This window comes from Biomphalaria glabrata, chromosome 4 (assembly GCF_947242115.1).
Source record: "Biomphalaria glabrata chromosome 4, xgBioGlab47.1, whole genome shotgun sequence".
NCBI lineage: Eukaryota > Metazoa > Mollusca > Gastropoda > Planorbidae > Biomphalaria > Biomphalaria glabrata.
In genome coordinates this window covers 46,158,306-46,175,007 of record NC_074714.1, presented here as the reverse complement: position 1 = coordinate 46,175,007, position 16,702 = coordinate 46,158,306, and the positions used below count along the sequence as shown (strand labels likewise).

Sequence of the window (16,702 nt, the reverse complement as noted above, 5' to 3'; positions counted from 1 at the left end):
CCTTAGAGAGCTTTGAAGATATCCAATCAAAACAGATTTAATTAATACCTAAAGCGTTGGAGAAAAAACCAATCGATGATCTAGATAGAAAAAAAAAAGATAAATTCTATCATCTAACTAAATCTATACTCTAGATTCTGAAGTGTTTTGATGTTTTAGAAAAAAAAAAATATTTTAGCAAACAAATAAAAAAACATGTATTTGTGATAGCTTGGTGTTAAAGTACAGTGAATATTTAAACCTTGGTGTAATGCGTTCAACTTGCATCGCTGGAGGGATATGTACTGCTTGTTTCTAAATTATATAAGCCAAGACATGTCATCACCCAAGCCCCAGAAAACTTGTAAACCTAAAATTCCACAGATATACTTCTCTTAGTCACGGATACTTCATCTATTCTAAGTTTGTGTCGATGTCTAGGAGAGAGATGTAGACAGATGTAGGCCACGTCATTCTCTAGTCCTTAAGATAGTTCTAGATTGAGATGACATAATCACATAAAATGTTTTGTTTTTCCTTTTAGATACTTCTGTGAAGAGATTGACCTGTCTGGTTTACAGGTGGACGTAGCCCTCAGAAAATTCCAGTGTCACTTTAGGATGCCGGTAAGTAAAGCCTCCAGGCCTCAAGAATTTAAAGGGATTTAGTTGTTTTTTTTTTTTGTAGACAATTGTACAAAATAACTAAATCACGTGACACACGTGCCTATAATGTATGGGTCTAAATCACGTGACATACCTCCCTATAGTGTATGTATCATGGATGTTTTTACTTGGTAATAGGATTAACTCTTTCTCTCCTAACAGACGATACCAACGTTGATTCCATCAGAATGTGGTAAATAATTACGGAGAGAAAGAGTTAAGTCTCCTGCTAACATTGACTGGAGTGAATAACTTCAAATTGGCACAATAGCCACGAAGACTTTCACTTGGATAACATCTAATAGGCACAATATCCACAAAGACCTTTACTTGGCTTTTTTTTTTTGCTTGAGTTAAAGGGAGGGGAGGGTGTTTGCGATCAAATAAGTTATGTGGTAAGGGTTAACAACAACACAGACCATCAAAGTTACTAACATTGGAACTTAATTCCAAATGTCTAAAGCGTTAATAAGCTGTATTTGTGTCTTAGAAACAATTTGTTTCAACACAAGATACTTCTATGCTTGTCTTAGGGCAACAATCTGAATGCTTTGACTACTGAGAAATGGTCAGTTTAATGTTGCTATTAAAACAAGTGAAGAGGTTGCTGACCAACTTTGTTTCTTGCATGTCCAGGGAGAAGCCCAGAAAATCGAACGCCTGATGGAAGCCTTCGCTGAACGTTACTGCCAGTGTAACCCGGACCAGGTGAAGAACTTCAAGAATCCAGACACTGTTTTCCTGCTTGCCTTTGCCATCATCATGTTGAACACTGACCTACACAACCCATCGGTCAAGGCCGAGAGGAAAATGAAGTTGGAAGACTTCATTAAGAACATGAGAGGTAGGGCTCCTATTGTTGACTCATTGATAGATTGCCTGAAGTGCATTGGGATTTAGTTTGTTGTGTTATTGGGGTTAGTTGTTCTGAATTAAGTCCATAAGTGATAAGAAAAGAAAAAGTAAGATTTCCAATCATCATTATCTTAACATTGACAGTATTTGTGAAATAGGAAAGTGCAAGGTTGTTCAATTGGTCATCTCAAAGTTTTGATTTGCAAGAGCTGCCTATAATGAAAAAAAAAATCCCTTTTTTTTTTTTGTGTACTTTTTAAAAAACTTATATCAACTCTGTCTGTCTGGGAAGAAGTTTGAGCATGTTTTTTCTCCCACTTCCCATTATTGAATCAAGTTGAAACTTTGCCCAAGTGTTCATTATACCTGACAAGACATGACTCAATACAAAAATTAATCAAGTAATTATTAGTGATTAAATTTTTTTTTTAATAATTAGGGGAATAAATGCTACTTAATGAGAGATGTGGATGTATATATGGATTTAATCTCCTTATTACGTTTTGACACGTTTTCTCCCACTTCCCATTCTCGGATCAAGCTGAAATTTTGCACATTTATTCATAGTCGATGACAATACACAAATCAATTAAAAAAGAAACCAATTAGTGCTAATTAGATAATTTTGATTTATTGAGTAGAAAGGGAGCAAAACCCTACCATTTTCAGATAAATGGCTGTAAATGAGAGTTCTTCCCCTTAAATAAGCTTCTTCTTTTTTTTTTCCTAGTTTAGTTACTGTGATTGAGTTTTACAGTGTATCAGCATATATCAGTTGATTGTCAGCGTAGAGTTCTGTTTAAATGTTCACGTAGTCATTGATCAAAGCTTGGGTGCGTTTTTACTCATAACTATAGCCTACAGATTTTCTTTTCTTTTAAAAGCCTGATTCATTCACGTTGTGAAGTAATTCATGGAATGTCCTTGAACTTCTCTCAGGTGTACATGTCAGCTACATCCACACACACGTGCAAACATGTCTGGAGAGTTTCAACATTTGGCTCTTTATATCAACTGGACCTAAAATAATTTCCGGTGTCTTTCAAAAACATAAGCCACATCTCTCTCTCTCTCTCTCTCTCTCTCTCTCTCTCTCTCTCTCTCTCTCTCTCTCTCTGTCTCTACATCTCTATCTATCTCTATATATATATATAAATATATATATATATCTCAAACTCTATACTCTCTTCTCATTTCTCTTTTTCTCTCCTTTTCATTTTCTATAATCTCGAAGAGGTCTGCACCGTTCGCTTCCTACAACCCATGTGATGCACTGACTGAATGAATCTGTTAGTGTTTACAAAATATAGGCAGAGGATGAAACTGAGACGTTTAAGCGATTCCATGTTGGGTTATTTTATACTTAGAGTTGGGTTTTACATCTTTGAATTTCTCTGTAGAGTTTTTTTCCCCCTCGGTTCAGTGTTTCCCAAACTCTGTTCCGCGAGGCCTGAATAGGTGTTCCACGAGGCCTGAATATGTGTTCCACGAGGTCTGAATAGGTGTTCCACGAGGCCTGAATAGGTGTTCCACGAGGCCTGAATAGGTGTTCCACGAGGTCTGAATAGGTGTTCCACGAGGTCTGAATATGTGTTCCACGAGGCCTGAATATGTGTTCCACGAGGTCTGAATAGGTGTTCCACGAGGCCTGAATATGTGTTCCACGAGGCCTGAATAGGTGTTCCACGAGGCCTGAATAGGTGTTCCACGAGGCCTGAATAGGTGTTCCACTAGGCCTGAATAGGTGTTCCGCGAGGAGGCCTGAATAGGTGTTCCGCGAGGCCTGAATAGGTGTTCCGCGAGGCCTGAATAGGTGTTCCGCGAGGCCTGAATAGGTGTTCCGCGAGGCCTGAATAGGTGTTCCACGAGGCTTGAATAGGTGTTCCACGAGGCTTGAATAGGTGTTCCACTAGGCTTGAATAGGTGTTCCACGAGGCCTGAATAGGTGTTCCACGAGGCCTGAATAGGTGTTCCACTAGGCTTGAATAGGTGTTCCACGAGGCTTGAATAGGTGTTCCACGAGGCCTGAATAGGTGTTCCACTAGGCCTGAATAGGTGTTCCACGAACTTCTGGAATAATTAACTATAAGCCATCACGTGAATTAATCTCTCTAAAAATAAAGTGTTCCGTTAAATACTCAGAATGTGTGAAGTGTTCCGTTAAGGACAAAGTTTGGGAACCACTGCCTTAGTTCATCGTGTAGCTCGTCAGCGCTTGAATATGAATCTATGTGCTTTGCACAAATATTTGAAAAGAAAAAAACTGAAGCCCTTGCGTATTTAAAAATGTTAAATTTTCATAAATAACTTTGAAACAGAAAAAAAGAATGATTACAAAAAAAAAAAAAAAAAAAAGATTATAGTTATTTAAGAATCAGTGAAAGTGATGGATAATTAACCCATAGGTTAATGTTAGTGTCAAAACTCATTAGCTGGCTTTGGAATACTGATAATTAACAAAATGTGTACATTTTATTTCTTAGGGATTCCATCAGAATCTCATGTTCTTTCAGAGAACGAGCAGACTTCTTCGCGCTTAGTGTTTATAGTAGCACACTTTGGTCTTCAAAGTGAAAGAACAAAAAAAGTTTGTTTATAGTGCTACTTACAACATTGTTTTTTCTTTTACTATGTAGGTGGTTTAAATTGAAGATGTTTAAATGCCTGGAGTGTTGTGTTTGTTTGAAAGACTTCTATCATTGTTGGCAGCTGGTAGGATGCATATATACTCATATAGGCCAACATATCTAAACGCTACCGCTAGATATAGTTCTTGTCTTTATGTTAGCTGGCTATCAAATATTTGCATGGTGAGTATGTCAATTAAGGAAGATGTTAGTTTCAGTATTGTCAGGTTTTCTTTCCTTGCTTCATGCCGTCAGTATCGGTTTATAGTCAATGTCCAGTAGTTCTAAGATAGCGCTAGTTTATACTCATCACTGAATAGATCGTTCGCTGTTTGCCCAAGACTGTCATAAGTACATTACATCGACTGTAGTTTTATTTCAGAATGGGGAAGTCACAGCCAAACATTGACTCACAGCTTTGTTTACATTAGATTCTCAAAGCTGGGCTGCGACCCACCTCATAACAAACTGGGGGCGCCGACGATGTTTCCAGAGAGCTATGGTCTGGAAAATAAGTCTTTTAATAGTTGTTTGGGTCCTGATAGAAAGGTAGCATTCAGCACCTCTACATCTGTGTGTGTGTGTGAGGCGGTTGGAGAGACAGCTGGAGATGTGCATCAGGTGAGGTGAAGTCACATTATTGAGCGATCTACCGACATCCAATTGATGCACTTGTCTAGTAGCGTCACATCTATTTATTGATCTTACTATGAATAAATAATTTATAGCCACTAGGTGGCGTTGAATATTAAACACGTGCTGAGTTCAATCTGAACACACACTGTTGGATGGAGAGTTTTGTGCTGCACTTCACTGTTACATGTATAGACTGTCTTTATGGAGCTAAAAAAATTGTTGTTGTTTTTTTTTACCTAGAAGTGATGTACAACCTCAATGTCTGATTCAAGCCATCAATCAGACATCATGGGACAAAAACATAAGACCATGTTGTTTTGAGTTCAGTTCCGATGACTGTTGACTGGCTATTAGATCTAGGTAGCAGTAGCAAGTATTAGGAAAACGTTTTCAGAGCCAATCTTACTTGATTGATTAGTTACGCTGAACTTTGATGCAGAGAACTGTACATGTTTGACTTAGTCTAGCCCTTTTGACTCCAGGTGGAGCATAGGCCTCAGTTGGGTCAATATCTATGACACCGTCTTTGCTTCTTAAGAACCTCGATCTATGTTTGAGTGTTACTGTAGTTTCTAGATCTGTACCTCATCTGAAGTCACTATCTATAAGATACTAGTTCTATATTGGTTAACCTCTAAGCTACTCTGATAGCCAACATATTTTTTTTTTAAATTCCTGTCTATTGTCAGTAATTAATTATGTCTGAGACAGCTGTGTGAGAATTGATTGAAATGTTTTTAAAACCAGTGAATCTCAACGATTGATTTACTAAAGAGACCTATCAATGGTCTTTGGGCCTTTGGTTGCCTACTGTTGTGTAACTTGTACACCTCTATTTCCCCTATTGTCTCATACTGTTGTGTAACTTGTACACCTCTATTTCCCCTATTGTCTCATACTGTTGTGTAACTTGTACACCTCTATTTCCCCTATTGTCTCATACTGTTGTGTAACTTGTACACCTCTATTTCCCCTATTGTCTCATACTGTTGTGTAACTTGTACACCTCTATTTCCCCTATTGTCTCATACTGTTGTGTAACTTGTACACCTCTATTTCCCCTATTGTCTCATACTGTTGTGTAACTTGTACACCTCTATTTCCCCTATTGTCTCATACTGTTGTGTAACTTGTACACCTCTATTTCCCCTATTGTCTCATGCAGGTATTGATGACGGGGAAGACATAGATCGCGACATTTTGACGGGACTTTATGAGAGGATTAAAGCTCAGGAGTTCAAGGCTGGTGTCGACCAGGTGACACAAGTGATGAAAGTGGAGCAGACGATCATTGGCAAAAAACCTGTAAGTAGCACAAATACACACAAGTAGCACACACAAACATAAGTAGCACACACACACACACATATGTAGCACAGAAATATGTATTTAAAAAGAAAAACATAATGCGCAATGAAATGAGAGGGTTATGTCCCCTGCCATCATCCATCCAATATGATGACATCTGTGTAACTAGGTAACAACAACTGGTGTTGGTTGTGTATGGGGCAATAGTCAAACTGCCCTACAGTAGAATGAGTTTATCCTTTCCAAGCAAAAAAAAAAAAAGTCAAAATGTTTGATTGAATCCATGTTTATGTAGTTCAGTGCCTTTGCTCACACTGTTCAGATTACTATTGTACAAATAATCTCATAGCATGACACAGTAGGACATAATCATCTTCTTTTTTGAAGTAATGTCTGTATTATATAAGATTGTACAGATATCTATTGTAGAGATAGTTGCCATTTATTCAGTGTGTAGACTAACTTAAGCTGCACTTAATGGACTCACTATTCAAACACTTGTTGTGCATATATCCACTTTGCAAATGGACTCACTGTTCAAACATATATTGGGCATATCGGCATATATCTAACTTCCACTGGACTCACTAATAATATGCATATTGTGCATATATTTATTTTCCATTGGACTCACTGTTCAGACATTTATTGTGAATAAATATACCTTCCAAATAGACTCACTGTTCAGACAGGTATACAGTTGTACCTACTCTGTGTGTGTGTGTGTGTGTGTGCATGCTACAGCGTAGATGAGAAAATGTATTTATTATTTTATTTCCATCTGATCATCATTTAGTTCAACTTTCCATAGTGTCAGCTTTTCTAGTGAGAAACTTGTCCAATGTTTCCATCAGTGGCCAGGCTGTACACAGTGTTAGGTCTGATCAGATCCTCCCTCACCTGGTGATTGTCTGTGGGCTAAGGTGAAGGGATGAACTGCTTTGTTCTTCTTGTGTGCCTGTGTGTGTGTGAGTGTTTGTGTTTGTCTGTGGGAGGAGGGGGGGGGACTATCTTTTTTGTTTATATGCTCCACTTCATAGAGCTTTGTGTATTAATGTATATGTGAGTGGAGGTCAACAAAGGTCATTTATAGCCTGTGCAACTCTCCAGCTGGTAAACATAAAAGATGAGTAACTTGTTCCCCCCCCCCTCTCCAGACCAGCCTCCTGTCTTCAGTTTGCACTTCAAGTTGAGCAGAAACTAATGCAATAGAAAAAAAAGTTCCTTTAAAAAGTATTTTGTAAAATCAAGGTTTCGCACTAAACAAAAATGTCAAGAGAGTCTTTACTAACTGTTCAGTGGAGTGAGACCCTCGGAAATAGTATGTTGAGGGTCCAGAGTGGAGCCGGTTGTTCATATCAAAATGTGATAGACTTTACAAAAACATGCTGTTGAAGGTGAATCTGTAGCCATGTTTTTCTAGTCAATCTACAACCTTGCTTTTTTCGTTTTTAGCAATATGTTTTTCCATGCACACATCCTATCAGATGTTACATTAGACATTGGTGTCAGAAGTGAAAAGTTTGATGTTTTACAAGTGATGACTCATCACTGGCTCATAGACTAGCATGTTTTTTGTTTTTTTTAATCATCATTTGGAAAACAAAAAAACAAAGGAAAAAAAAACTCTTACAAAGTAAACTTGCAAAGTGAAGAGTTCAGTTGTAAAATAAAATGTTGAAGATTGTGCTACAATTATTTCCACCTAGTCTTCAAACTAAATAATCATCTGGAAGGGGGAGATGTTGGAGGAGGGGGTAGAAGTTGTTGCTTGTATTTCATCTTAGTTTTAAAAACTGTTTCTTTCCTCTCTTAAGAGACATAGTTTCTCATTTCATTGCTCAAAGTCTAGTGACCTGCTGCCTGTCTCTAGTCATCACTAGGGGAAACAGAAATCTTGTTTTTGTGAATGTGTTCTTTAAATGCAAAATTAATGCAAGCAAAAAAAAAAACAAACCCAACAACCTTGAAGTAACAGGTAGAAAACATGAGAGTAGAGAGTCAAGGAAACATTTGATTATCATTTCATATCATCTTATTTCAGGAGATGAATTTGAATGTTATTTTTACCTAAAGTGATGGTTGAACTAACTCACCTGTTATCTCCCCTTGATGGCTGAATATAAAATTTTTGATAAAAAGTGGAAAGGGGCAGAATGAAGTTTGGTGGTGGGGGTTTAAGGTGGGTGTTCAGCAGACTTTTTATCAAGTTGGGAGCCTGTGAGGCACTTTTAATGGTGTCAGCCTAGAAACATAAACTGCTGAGTGATATTTTAGTTTTGTAGTCCTGAATTAAAGATATGATTGTGACACTTGCTCCATGAATTGTGATCAATGTTTTAACTGTCAACTTGGTTAGTACTGAGTCTAGAAATAATAACTACAGTATAAGAAGTCTGGTATAGATACTTTGGCTTTCATTCAAAAATGGTCTTGGCAGTCTATACTGAAGTCTTGGCACTCCATAGTCATAACAATCCCGCTGAGATAATAGTTCTAGCAGTTTGTCATTGCTTAGGGATCTTTAAGATGCAATCACTTTTATAGTTTTAATAAGAGGCCCATATCAAACTGAGAAGTTTAAAAGTTTGTGTTTTAGGTTAGAGAGAGGCAGTAATTAAACAAAATTAGCTAGTTGACATCTTTGTAAACTAAAAAGTATTCTATGATAAAATATCTTCGTACTACATAACTAGTGTTAGCACATTGAACTATTTCAAGATACTTTGTTCAATACAGTTTTATTTTTTATACATTTTTCATGGTCCTGATGCCTTGTGTATCTATAGATTCTCAGTCTTCCACACAGACGTTTGGTGTGTTACTGTCGATTGTATGAGGTCCATGATCCCAACAAGAAAGAGAAAATTGGTTTACACCAGAGAGAAGTCTTTTTGTTTAATGATTTATTGTTGGTGAGTTCATACTTAGTTTTAACATCATCCTTGAAGTCTTGCTTTCATTCTGTTATATAGTCTCAACAACCATCCTTGATGTCTCGCTTTAATACTATATGTAATTTCACAATCTTTATTAAAAAACTGAAATTGAGTTGAATGTCTGCCATGTTACTAGAACACATTTTCATTCTCAGGTAACCAAAATATTCAGCAAGAAGAAGACAGGCATCACATATTCATTCCGTAACTCCCTCTCACTGTGTGGAATGCAGGTCTATCTGTTTGAGACTCCACGTAAGTATTTGGAAGACTTTGAAGCCTTCTCTTTGCTGTCTAATCACCTTCACCCCCCCCCCCTTTCTCCCTATTAATATTTCATTTCATCCTATCTCAACTATATATCGTCAAGTGTAGGGCTGCATTTCTGATAGGAGAAATTAATTCTTTGTTCTTTATTAACTCTTAATAAATTGCACCTAGACTGACTGCTAGTTGTTTGCAACTAAAATGTCCCTAAGTGGCTCCAGGCAGGACATAAAGACTAGACCATCTTTAAGCATATCTCATTGTATTTAGCTCATGAAACAAAATGGCTCAGGGCCAGCTCAGCCGACTTGGATAAATATTTAGACATTAATGGATAAGTGCAGACAACTCTTCCCTGGAAAATGTTATCTCCCCCTTTTTTTTCTTTCTTTTTGAGTGCAAGTAAATAAGGCCAGATTTAATTGATTCAGATACAGTTCTTGTTTATTTCATCCGCTATTTTAAAAGATTTCTATCAAAAATAGTTTTAATACTTTTCACAATAAGAAAAAGATTTTTTTTCAAGTAATAATTGTTTTAATACTTTAAATTTGACACTAAGAATAAGATTTTATTTCAAGTAATGCAACTTCTGACTTTCGATATGTATTTCCAGATTACCAGTTTGGCATTCAACTGACCAACAATATTGATGGGAAGCCATTGATAACATTTAATGCTAGAAATGACCATGATAGGCAAAAGTTTGTTGAAGATTTAAAAGAATCAATACTTGAGGTAAACACCACTTTCTTTAAAAATTTCAAGGTTTCTCTAAACATTGCACAAAAATATTTTGAATTTCTACTTACTACTTTTAGTTGATTGACATATACAAATCTAGATCTAGTTGGTATAATGGCTTAATATTGTCTAGATCATACCATTGTGTCTTAAATCATAAATAAAAGTTCAAGTATGGTAAAATAGATATTGCTTGACACATAATGGAATTTTCATAGTAGTAAAAGATGTCACCGATGGATTTGTATTCTTTGTAATTGATTTTCTTGTATGAAATGTTAAGTATCTGAAAATATGTGAACTTTAACCTTTTATCGAAGTTAAATTGATAGCTTTTCTTTTTGTTTCTAAGATAATTTATATACTGGGTAATAACATACCTATAATATTTTTTGCAGCGACAAATATAGCTAAGTCACAATTCATTACAATCTCAATATTTTGTTCTCTAATAGACCAATGGAATGGAGCAACTTAGGATAGAGGAAGAAATGGCCAGGCATCGCACAACACATAACACCATGGACCACAAGCGTTACGCTTGCGATGACTCCAGAGTCCTAGCGTATGATCTTGCTAAAGCATCAGAAAATCCTCATAATCGCCTGTCTGCACCGGAATGTAGTCACTTAAAGAAAGTTCCTTACTCCAACTCTCTCACTGACCTGACGTCAGGTATGCATGCCCATCTGTGTTATCTAGTTGCATGGCATCAGCACATCTGTCTGCATTCTACACATGAAACACATCTATTTGTGTAGTTATTGACATGAAACAGATCTATTAGTGTCGTTTATTGACATGAAACACATTTATTGGCGTAGTTTGTAGACTAGAAACACATCTTTTATGTACTTTTTAAAAACAGCAGTTGATTATGTATTTTTAGGTATTTGCTGTACCATTCTATTTAGTCAGATCTTGTGAAAAACATTCAGCACTGACCTATAGAACAAAGTTCTAGTTTGATATTTGGCATAAATTGATAATTTTTTGCATTAAAAAGCAAAAGCCCAAAAAAGCATAAAAAACTAGCCTAAATGCTGTGCCTAGTTTAATTCATCATGACAAAGTTTTTTACTTAAAGCTAATGATTGAAGATGCCAAAAATTCAACCTCTAAATGGGACTGTGTGATCCCCACCCAAAAAAAAAGGAGGGGTATTTGTAATGAGGGAGTTGAGTTGAACTAGGTTTTACTTACATGTTGTCTAGACTATTCCACTTGATGTAGTTTGGTTTAGTTGTAAGTAAAAACACAGATCAATGTCTTGCTTGCTTTTACTTTTCCTAAGATTGAAATTCATCTGTTGGTCTGAGTGTTGTATTCATAGCTTCCATCACCTTGTTCTCAAACAGTTTCAAATTCAGCAGATAGTTTTATCTCAGTTGTATTCCCTCAGTTGTATTCCCTCAGTTCTGTTCATCATCTATTCTTGGGACATGATTTCTACTTCAGTTTGCCTTCTAACATAGTTGTGCAAGTTTTTGAGTCACTGTTTTCAATATTAGAACTGACCTATATATATATATTTATAATGACAATCTCATCATATTGTGTGATGCAGTTAAGCTTGTTTTCACTATACGTGTTCAGTTCATAAACTATATAGCAGGGAGTGATCATTAAAACAGTTGGGAAGCTGTACAGACACACACACACAAACTCACTGAGTCTATACATATTTAGTAAGTCATCTGACAAACGTAGTGCTAAGAAGGTTCACAAGGAAGTAAGTTATAGTTTTAAAACACAATCTTCTTCACATCAAGTATTAATTGAACTCAATTAGTTGCCTCTATCATATCACTGAGCTTGAAGTCTGTCTCTCTCTACTGACACTGCACTTTCATTCTGTATCAAGTCACATTGTCATTGCTGAGTGTTTTTTTTAATAATTTTATTTATTTTGCTTGTACAGCCCATGTTTATTTGCTATTGTCTACTAGTTGAGTCATGAAGAGGTGTATAGAAGGAAATGAAGGGTTGCTTTCAAAATTAAGTGGCATAGCAAATGAAAAAAATAAATATCCATTTTACAAAAATAAGAAGCTATCAGGTTTTGTAGCAGCACCACTGATTTACAGGATACACTATGCAACAATTAATCTTGGCAAAATACAATCCAAAGTACCCAAAATATGTCCATTTTAAGTTGAAGCCACCATTCCTATGACCATTGAACTAACTAAAGACTAATTAAAGAATGTGATAAGCAGCTAGATGATTCAAAACTGTTCTAGACATAGGTCAATACAAACCATTAAGTGACTCTATTTTTCTAACAGACCCCATGATGAAGAGGGGAAGCAGTGGAGCCTCGCTGGACAGTGGGATTGTAAGTTGGAATATTGTCTAGCCAAAGTGTTTGTGTTGTAGCATCCAAGCAACAAGTGTCCATTGCTTTTGTTTGTTTAGTCCTGCATTGTCCTAGTTAGTTACTTTAGAGATACCTTTTTTTTTTTTGTTTCCTTAGATAGTAGTACCATTAAACTAATTGACTGTTACAAGAACATATAATGTCAAGTTTGGAGAGTGCTTTTTTTTTTTTCTTAATAAATCATTTATAATTAACATTTATTATATCATGTTTTTTTTAATTTATGAATAATATTCTAGTACATTTTTTTATCTGCAGGCGTCAGGTAGTATTGGCAGTGCAGGCAGCGACAGTCATCCAGTGCTTTTCCCTGTCAGTCCAACATCTGCGACAGGTAGCTTAACAAGCATAGCAGGAGGAGGCAACAAGAGGAACCCTGCCCCTAGAGCCCCCATTCTGTATATGCCAAATTTACCAGACGGGACTCAGGTGTGATGGAGAAACCAGTCACCATTGCAGGACACATGAAGTCACATGACTTCTGGCGCAATCTTTGTGTGACACTCTGACTGGCTGCTTTATGTTTTGGTAGAGCAGACGGGAGGAAGGCAAAGGTCAATCTTGCTGTGTGCAGGTCACATTGACATTTCTCACCTGAACTGGTATATAACCTTTGAACTCAAAAAGTTTAAGCACGGGAGTCATGGATGCACAAAGAAGACATAATGAACAGAGACATCTAGTTCTCGTTGTTGTCAATGACTAAATATTTTGAATGTACTTCATGTTTCCTGATCTGATCAACAAATAGTTCAACCAAATCATTGTCATCTTTCAAATTCAAAACCCAATTTATTTTTTTTTAAACCCAAGCAAACTAATAATAGTGTTATCTGGTTACTCACTTTTAGTGAGCACTTTTGTTTTCCAAGTGCATATTCATAACTCTTTATTTTAACAAAACTGGCAAAGGAGGTTTCATGTAGTTTGATATAAGGAAGCTAGTCTGTATAGGGACCATTATACCTATCATTTACTAACAGAGTTTGTCAAGTGTTAAGTAACTTAACTAACCAGTACCAAGATTATTCTGCATTTTCCCTAAATTTGGTTAAAATGTAATTGTCACTATTAAATTCTTTACTTCCATTTTATTTATGAAAAGAAAAAGGAAGTTCTTAAAACCACAATTTCTGTGTTACCTGCCCTTGATGTACTGATTTCTAATTAATTTATTTCTTTGATTGGTGGAATGTGTGTTTGTGACCCAACGTCTTTCACAGTTTTAGTTTCACTCCCAAGTAAAGAAGATTGTTCAGTTTCTTGTGTTTGATGAACCAGTGTCTCAGAATAGGTGCCCGACTTCATTTCCTCTGCATTAGGTAAAACAATTAGAGCTTGCCCTTTATTCTGATTCACAACTTCACCAGGCCAGCATTAATTGTTTCATTTATCATCCAAGACATTTGTATCAATCATATCATCTATACTAAAGCTTGGCACTAAATTATGTTTCATTCATAAGTACGTAAACAAGAGTTTGATCTTTTGTTTTCTAAATATTTTTGTTAACTAAGTTAATATTTTCATTGGACCAAAGGTGCAACTGTTTAGTTGTTGTTTTGTTGGGCTCTTTATTTAATACCTTGAAAAATGAGTTGAAGTTCTTATGTTGTTGTTTCTTATTGTTTGTTTAGAAATGAAATTAAAATTTATTTATTTAAAATTGTTAAGCAAGGGTGAACAGATTGACTAGAAATAAATGTGTTAATTTGTTAGTCTGGTAATGTCTGCTGTATAAATGTGAGGAGGTAACTCTAGTTCCTACAGGAGTAGAAGTGAGCTATTCAGGAGTGAACTGATCCAATACTTGTGTTATGTATCCACATTGATGTGTGTATAGTCCCACGTTTGGTCAAGATGTAAATACAAATGTTTATTAAAAAAAACAACTTGTGTATAAAATAGTGTAAATATCTTGATATGCTCTACATAATGGGCCTATTTAAACACTTTTTTTTGTTCATTTGTCTAAGCTGCCATTGAATGTTAACTGAGATGACTATGTATCAAAAATGTCAACAAAATTAACATTTTTAAAGTTCAAAATAGATATCATTATGTAGATTAACTTACTGAAATTTTGTATCTATTGAAATGAAAAATTGTTTTATAATTAAAAGCGTGTCCATTAAGTCACAAGCAGGTCATATGAAACACTTGTTGACAGACTAGACAGACAACAAATGTGTATGTATGGCTATTCCATGCAAATGTTTTGTTGTTTTTGTTTTGTTTTTTGCTTTAATAACTAACAGTTGAAATTACATTCTTGTAATAATTTGTAACTATTACTGATACATGTGTTAAATAGAACTATTTGTGTAGTGTCAAGAGTGCAACTTGTAATGTACAGGGTTTGATTGATGGCTAGAAAAAAAAACTCTGTAGTTGTATGTAGAATATTCAAGTGTTGAATAGGTTTTTAGTGCACTAGAAGGGGCAACATGCCAAGTTTCACTTAAAAGCTTTGAAAAATTCCTATGTCATTAGTCAAAGCCGCACAAAAAAGACTACTTTAATGACAGGATTCATTATAAGTCTGTATTTGATAGAATATAAGCAGTTCTTTATAATGGCTTTTTTTTTTTAAAGTACAAAATGTTTTCCAAAACACAATGTAGAACAATAAGCAATGATGTTTGGTTTTGATTGAAAAGATTTTAGATCTTTGATGTAGTTTTTCATGTCAAAGATGTGATGGCAGTTTCAACTTAAATTTGAGTTGAGTATTCACTAGATTTGTATAAAATTGTAGCCAATTAAGTGAATTATCAGCTTTAATTTGTTGCAGCCTGTTGTGTGGAATAGTTTTCTAGACACTTGTGTATACAAGTTTGAGATAGTGTAGCTATAAGTGGATTAGGTGACTGACACATTTTATGGGTAACACAAGTGTGAGTATGTGGGGCATTGTCCATGAGATATTAATAGTATGTGTGGTAACTCAAGGATACTTGTATCCTCTGGATCACTCTCACTATGCAGACTACTAAAACACAGTCTAAACTTACTGGGTTCATTACACTCAAGTCATTGAAAATCCTAAAGGGTTAACTAGTGTGATTGTCAATGATGTCAGCTTAGCAAGTCTAGATAACTTCAGTGGACACTGTTGTTTTTTTTCTCTGGACATTTGACACTATTTTCTTCTACCTTGTTGTCCTAGCCTAGAACTGTCCCATTTAGTCCCAGCACTGTCTGTGTGTATCTCACAGCCCATCAGAAAATATCTCCATAGAATTTGCTCTTGTGCTTCTTTGTTTCATTGAATCCTAATCATATTTTGTTTTGGGGCATAAGGCCTATTCAAGTATATTGAGCAGATAGACTTTTATCCCTGCAGCATCAAGTGTGTTTACAGTAGTTCCAGTATGGATGAGTTCTGAATGAAAGGCTGTTATGATGTAGATCATGGGAACTCAAATGATCAGGTAAACATTATTAGACTTTAGCATTGTGTTCTACACAAATAAAATGGTTTCAACTTACTTTCTAGCTTTGCTTGTTTGTTTTAAAGCTAGTTTAGTTCGTGTTGCTTTATTGGAGTCACTTGTAGCATAAAATGTTTGTCCTCTTAAGTCTTAGATCATTTAGGGCATAATTACAAAATACCATAAAGAATCAGATGCATTTGTTAATTTTAATTTACACCGCTTGTAAAAAACTTTTTTTTTTAGTACTGATTTCTAATGGATGAGGAATACAAATCAAGTCATTAAAAGATTTTACTGTAAATATCAAAATGACTGAGGCAAATCCTTTATGAAGATATCAACTTAGAATAGGCCTTATAGTGGCCTACATTTCCTAAGAAGAGCTTCTTGGAGATTTGCAACCTATTGTGCATGACTTTAAATTAGACTGTTTTTGTGGTTAATTATAGAGATGGGAAACGAAACGAACCCGAACTTTAAAACTGATCGGTACGAACCGAACGAACTGTCCTTACCTTGACCGAACTGAATCAAATTTTGTTTACTAAAAAGACAAAATAAAAACTTAAGTTTCAGTGAGATGATTTGACAGTTATTTTTTAATTTTTGGAAAACTCTGGATCATTTTGGTCTTCTTCTTTTGATTCTCCTCGAAGGGTACGGTCACATTTAATATTTGTGCGTTAATGAAATGGGAGAGTTGAAGAAACGAAAAGTAGAAGTACAAACTACCAGGTAAAGTTGGACACATCTTTGCCTTTTATGGGGTATAAATATGTTTGGGGCTGTTTTTAAGGAGAACGTAACTTTTAACAGCATTATGAAATCAAAAACTAAACAAACATGGCGGCATTTTTAGTATGAG

At 35.6% G+C, this 16,702-nt stretch overlaps 1 protein-coding gene across 13 annotated transcripts in view; it reads left to right on the top strand.

Annotated features, from left to right (window-relative positions):
• The window catches only part of LOC106055011 (IQ motif and SEC7 domain-containing protein 1-like), a 137,812-nt gene extending 121,921 nt beyond the window's left edge, over positions 1–15,891 (top strand). For 12 of the 13 annotated variants that reach the window (XM_056027236.1, XM_056027241.1, XM_056027238.1 and 9 more), the window contains 9 exons: positions 524–605; positions 1,281–1,488; positions 5,928–6,067; positions 8,860–8,985; positions 9,165–9,264; positions 9,893–10,014; positions 10,476–10,695; positions 12,309–12,358; positions 12,659–15,891. In XM_056027236.1, the coding sequence (XP_055883211.1) occupies positions 524–605; positions 1,281–1,488; positions 5,928–6,067; positions 8,860–8,985; positions 9,165–9,264; positions 9,893–10,014; positions 10,476–10,695; positions 12,309–12,358; positions 12,659–12,835 (1,225 nt within the window). In that variant the 3' untranslated portion in view covers positions 12,836–15,891. The remainder of the gene's footprint in view (positions 1–523; positions 606–1,280; positions 1,489–5,927; positions 6,068–8,859; positions 8,986–9,164; positions 9,265–9,892; positions 10,015–10,475; positions 10,696–12,308; positions 12,359–12,658) is intronic. The other variant, XM_056027243.1, reaches the window with a different exon arrangement.
• Positions 15,892–16,702: the final 811 nt, after the last annotated feature.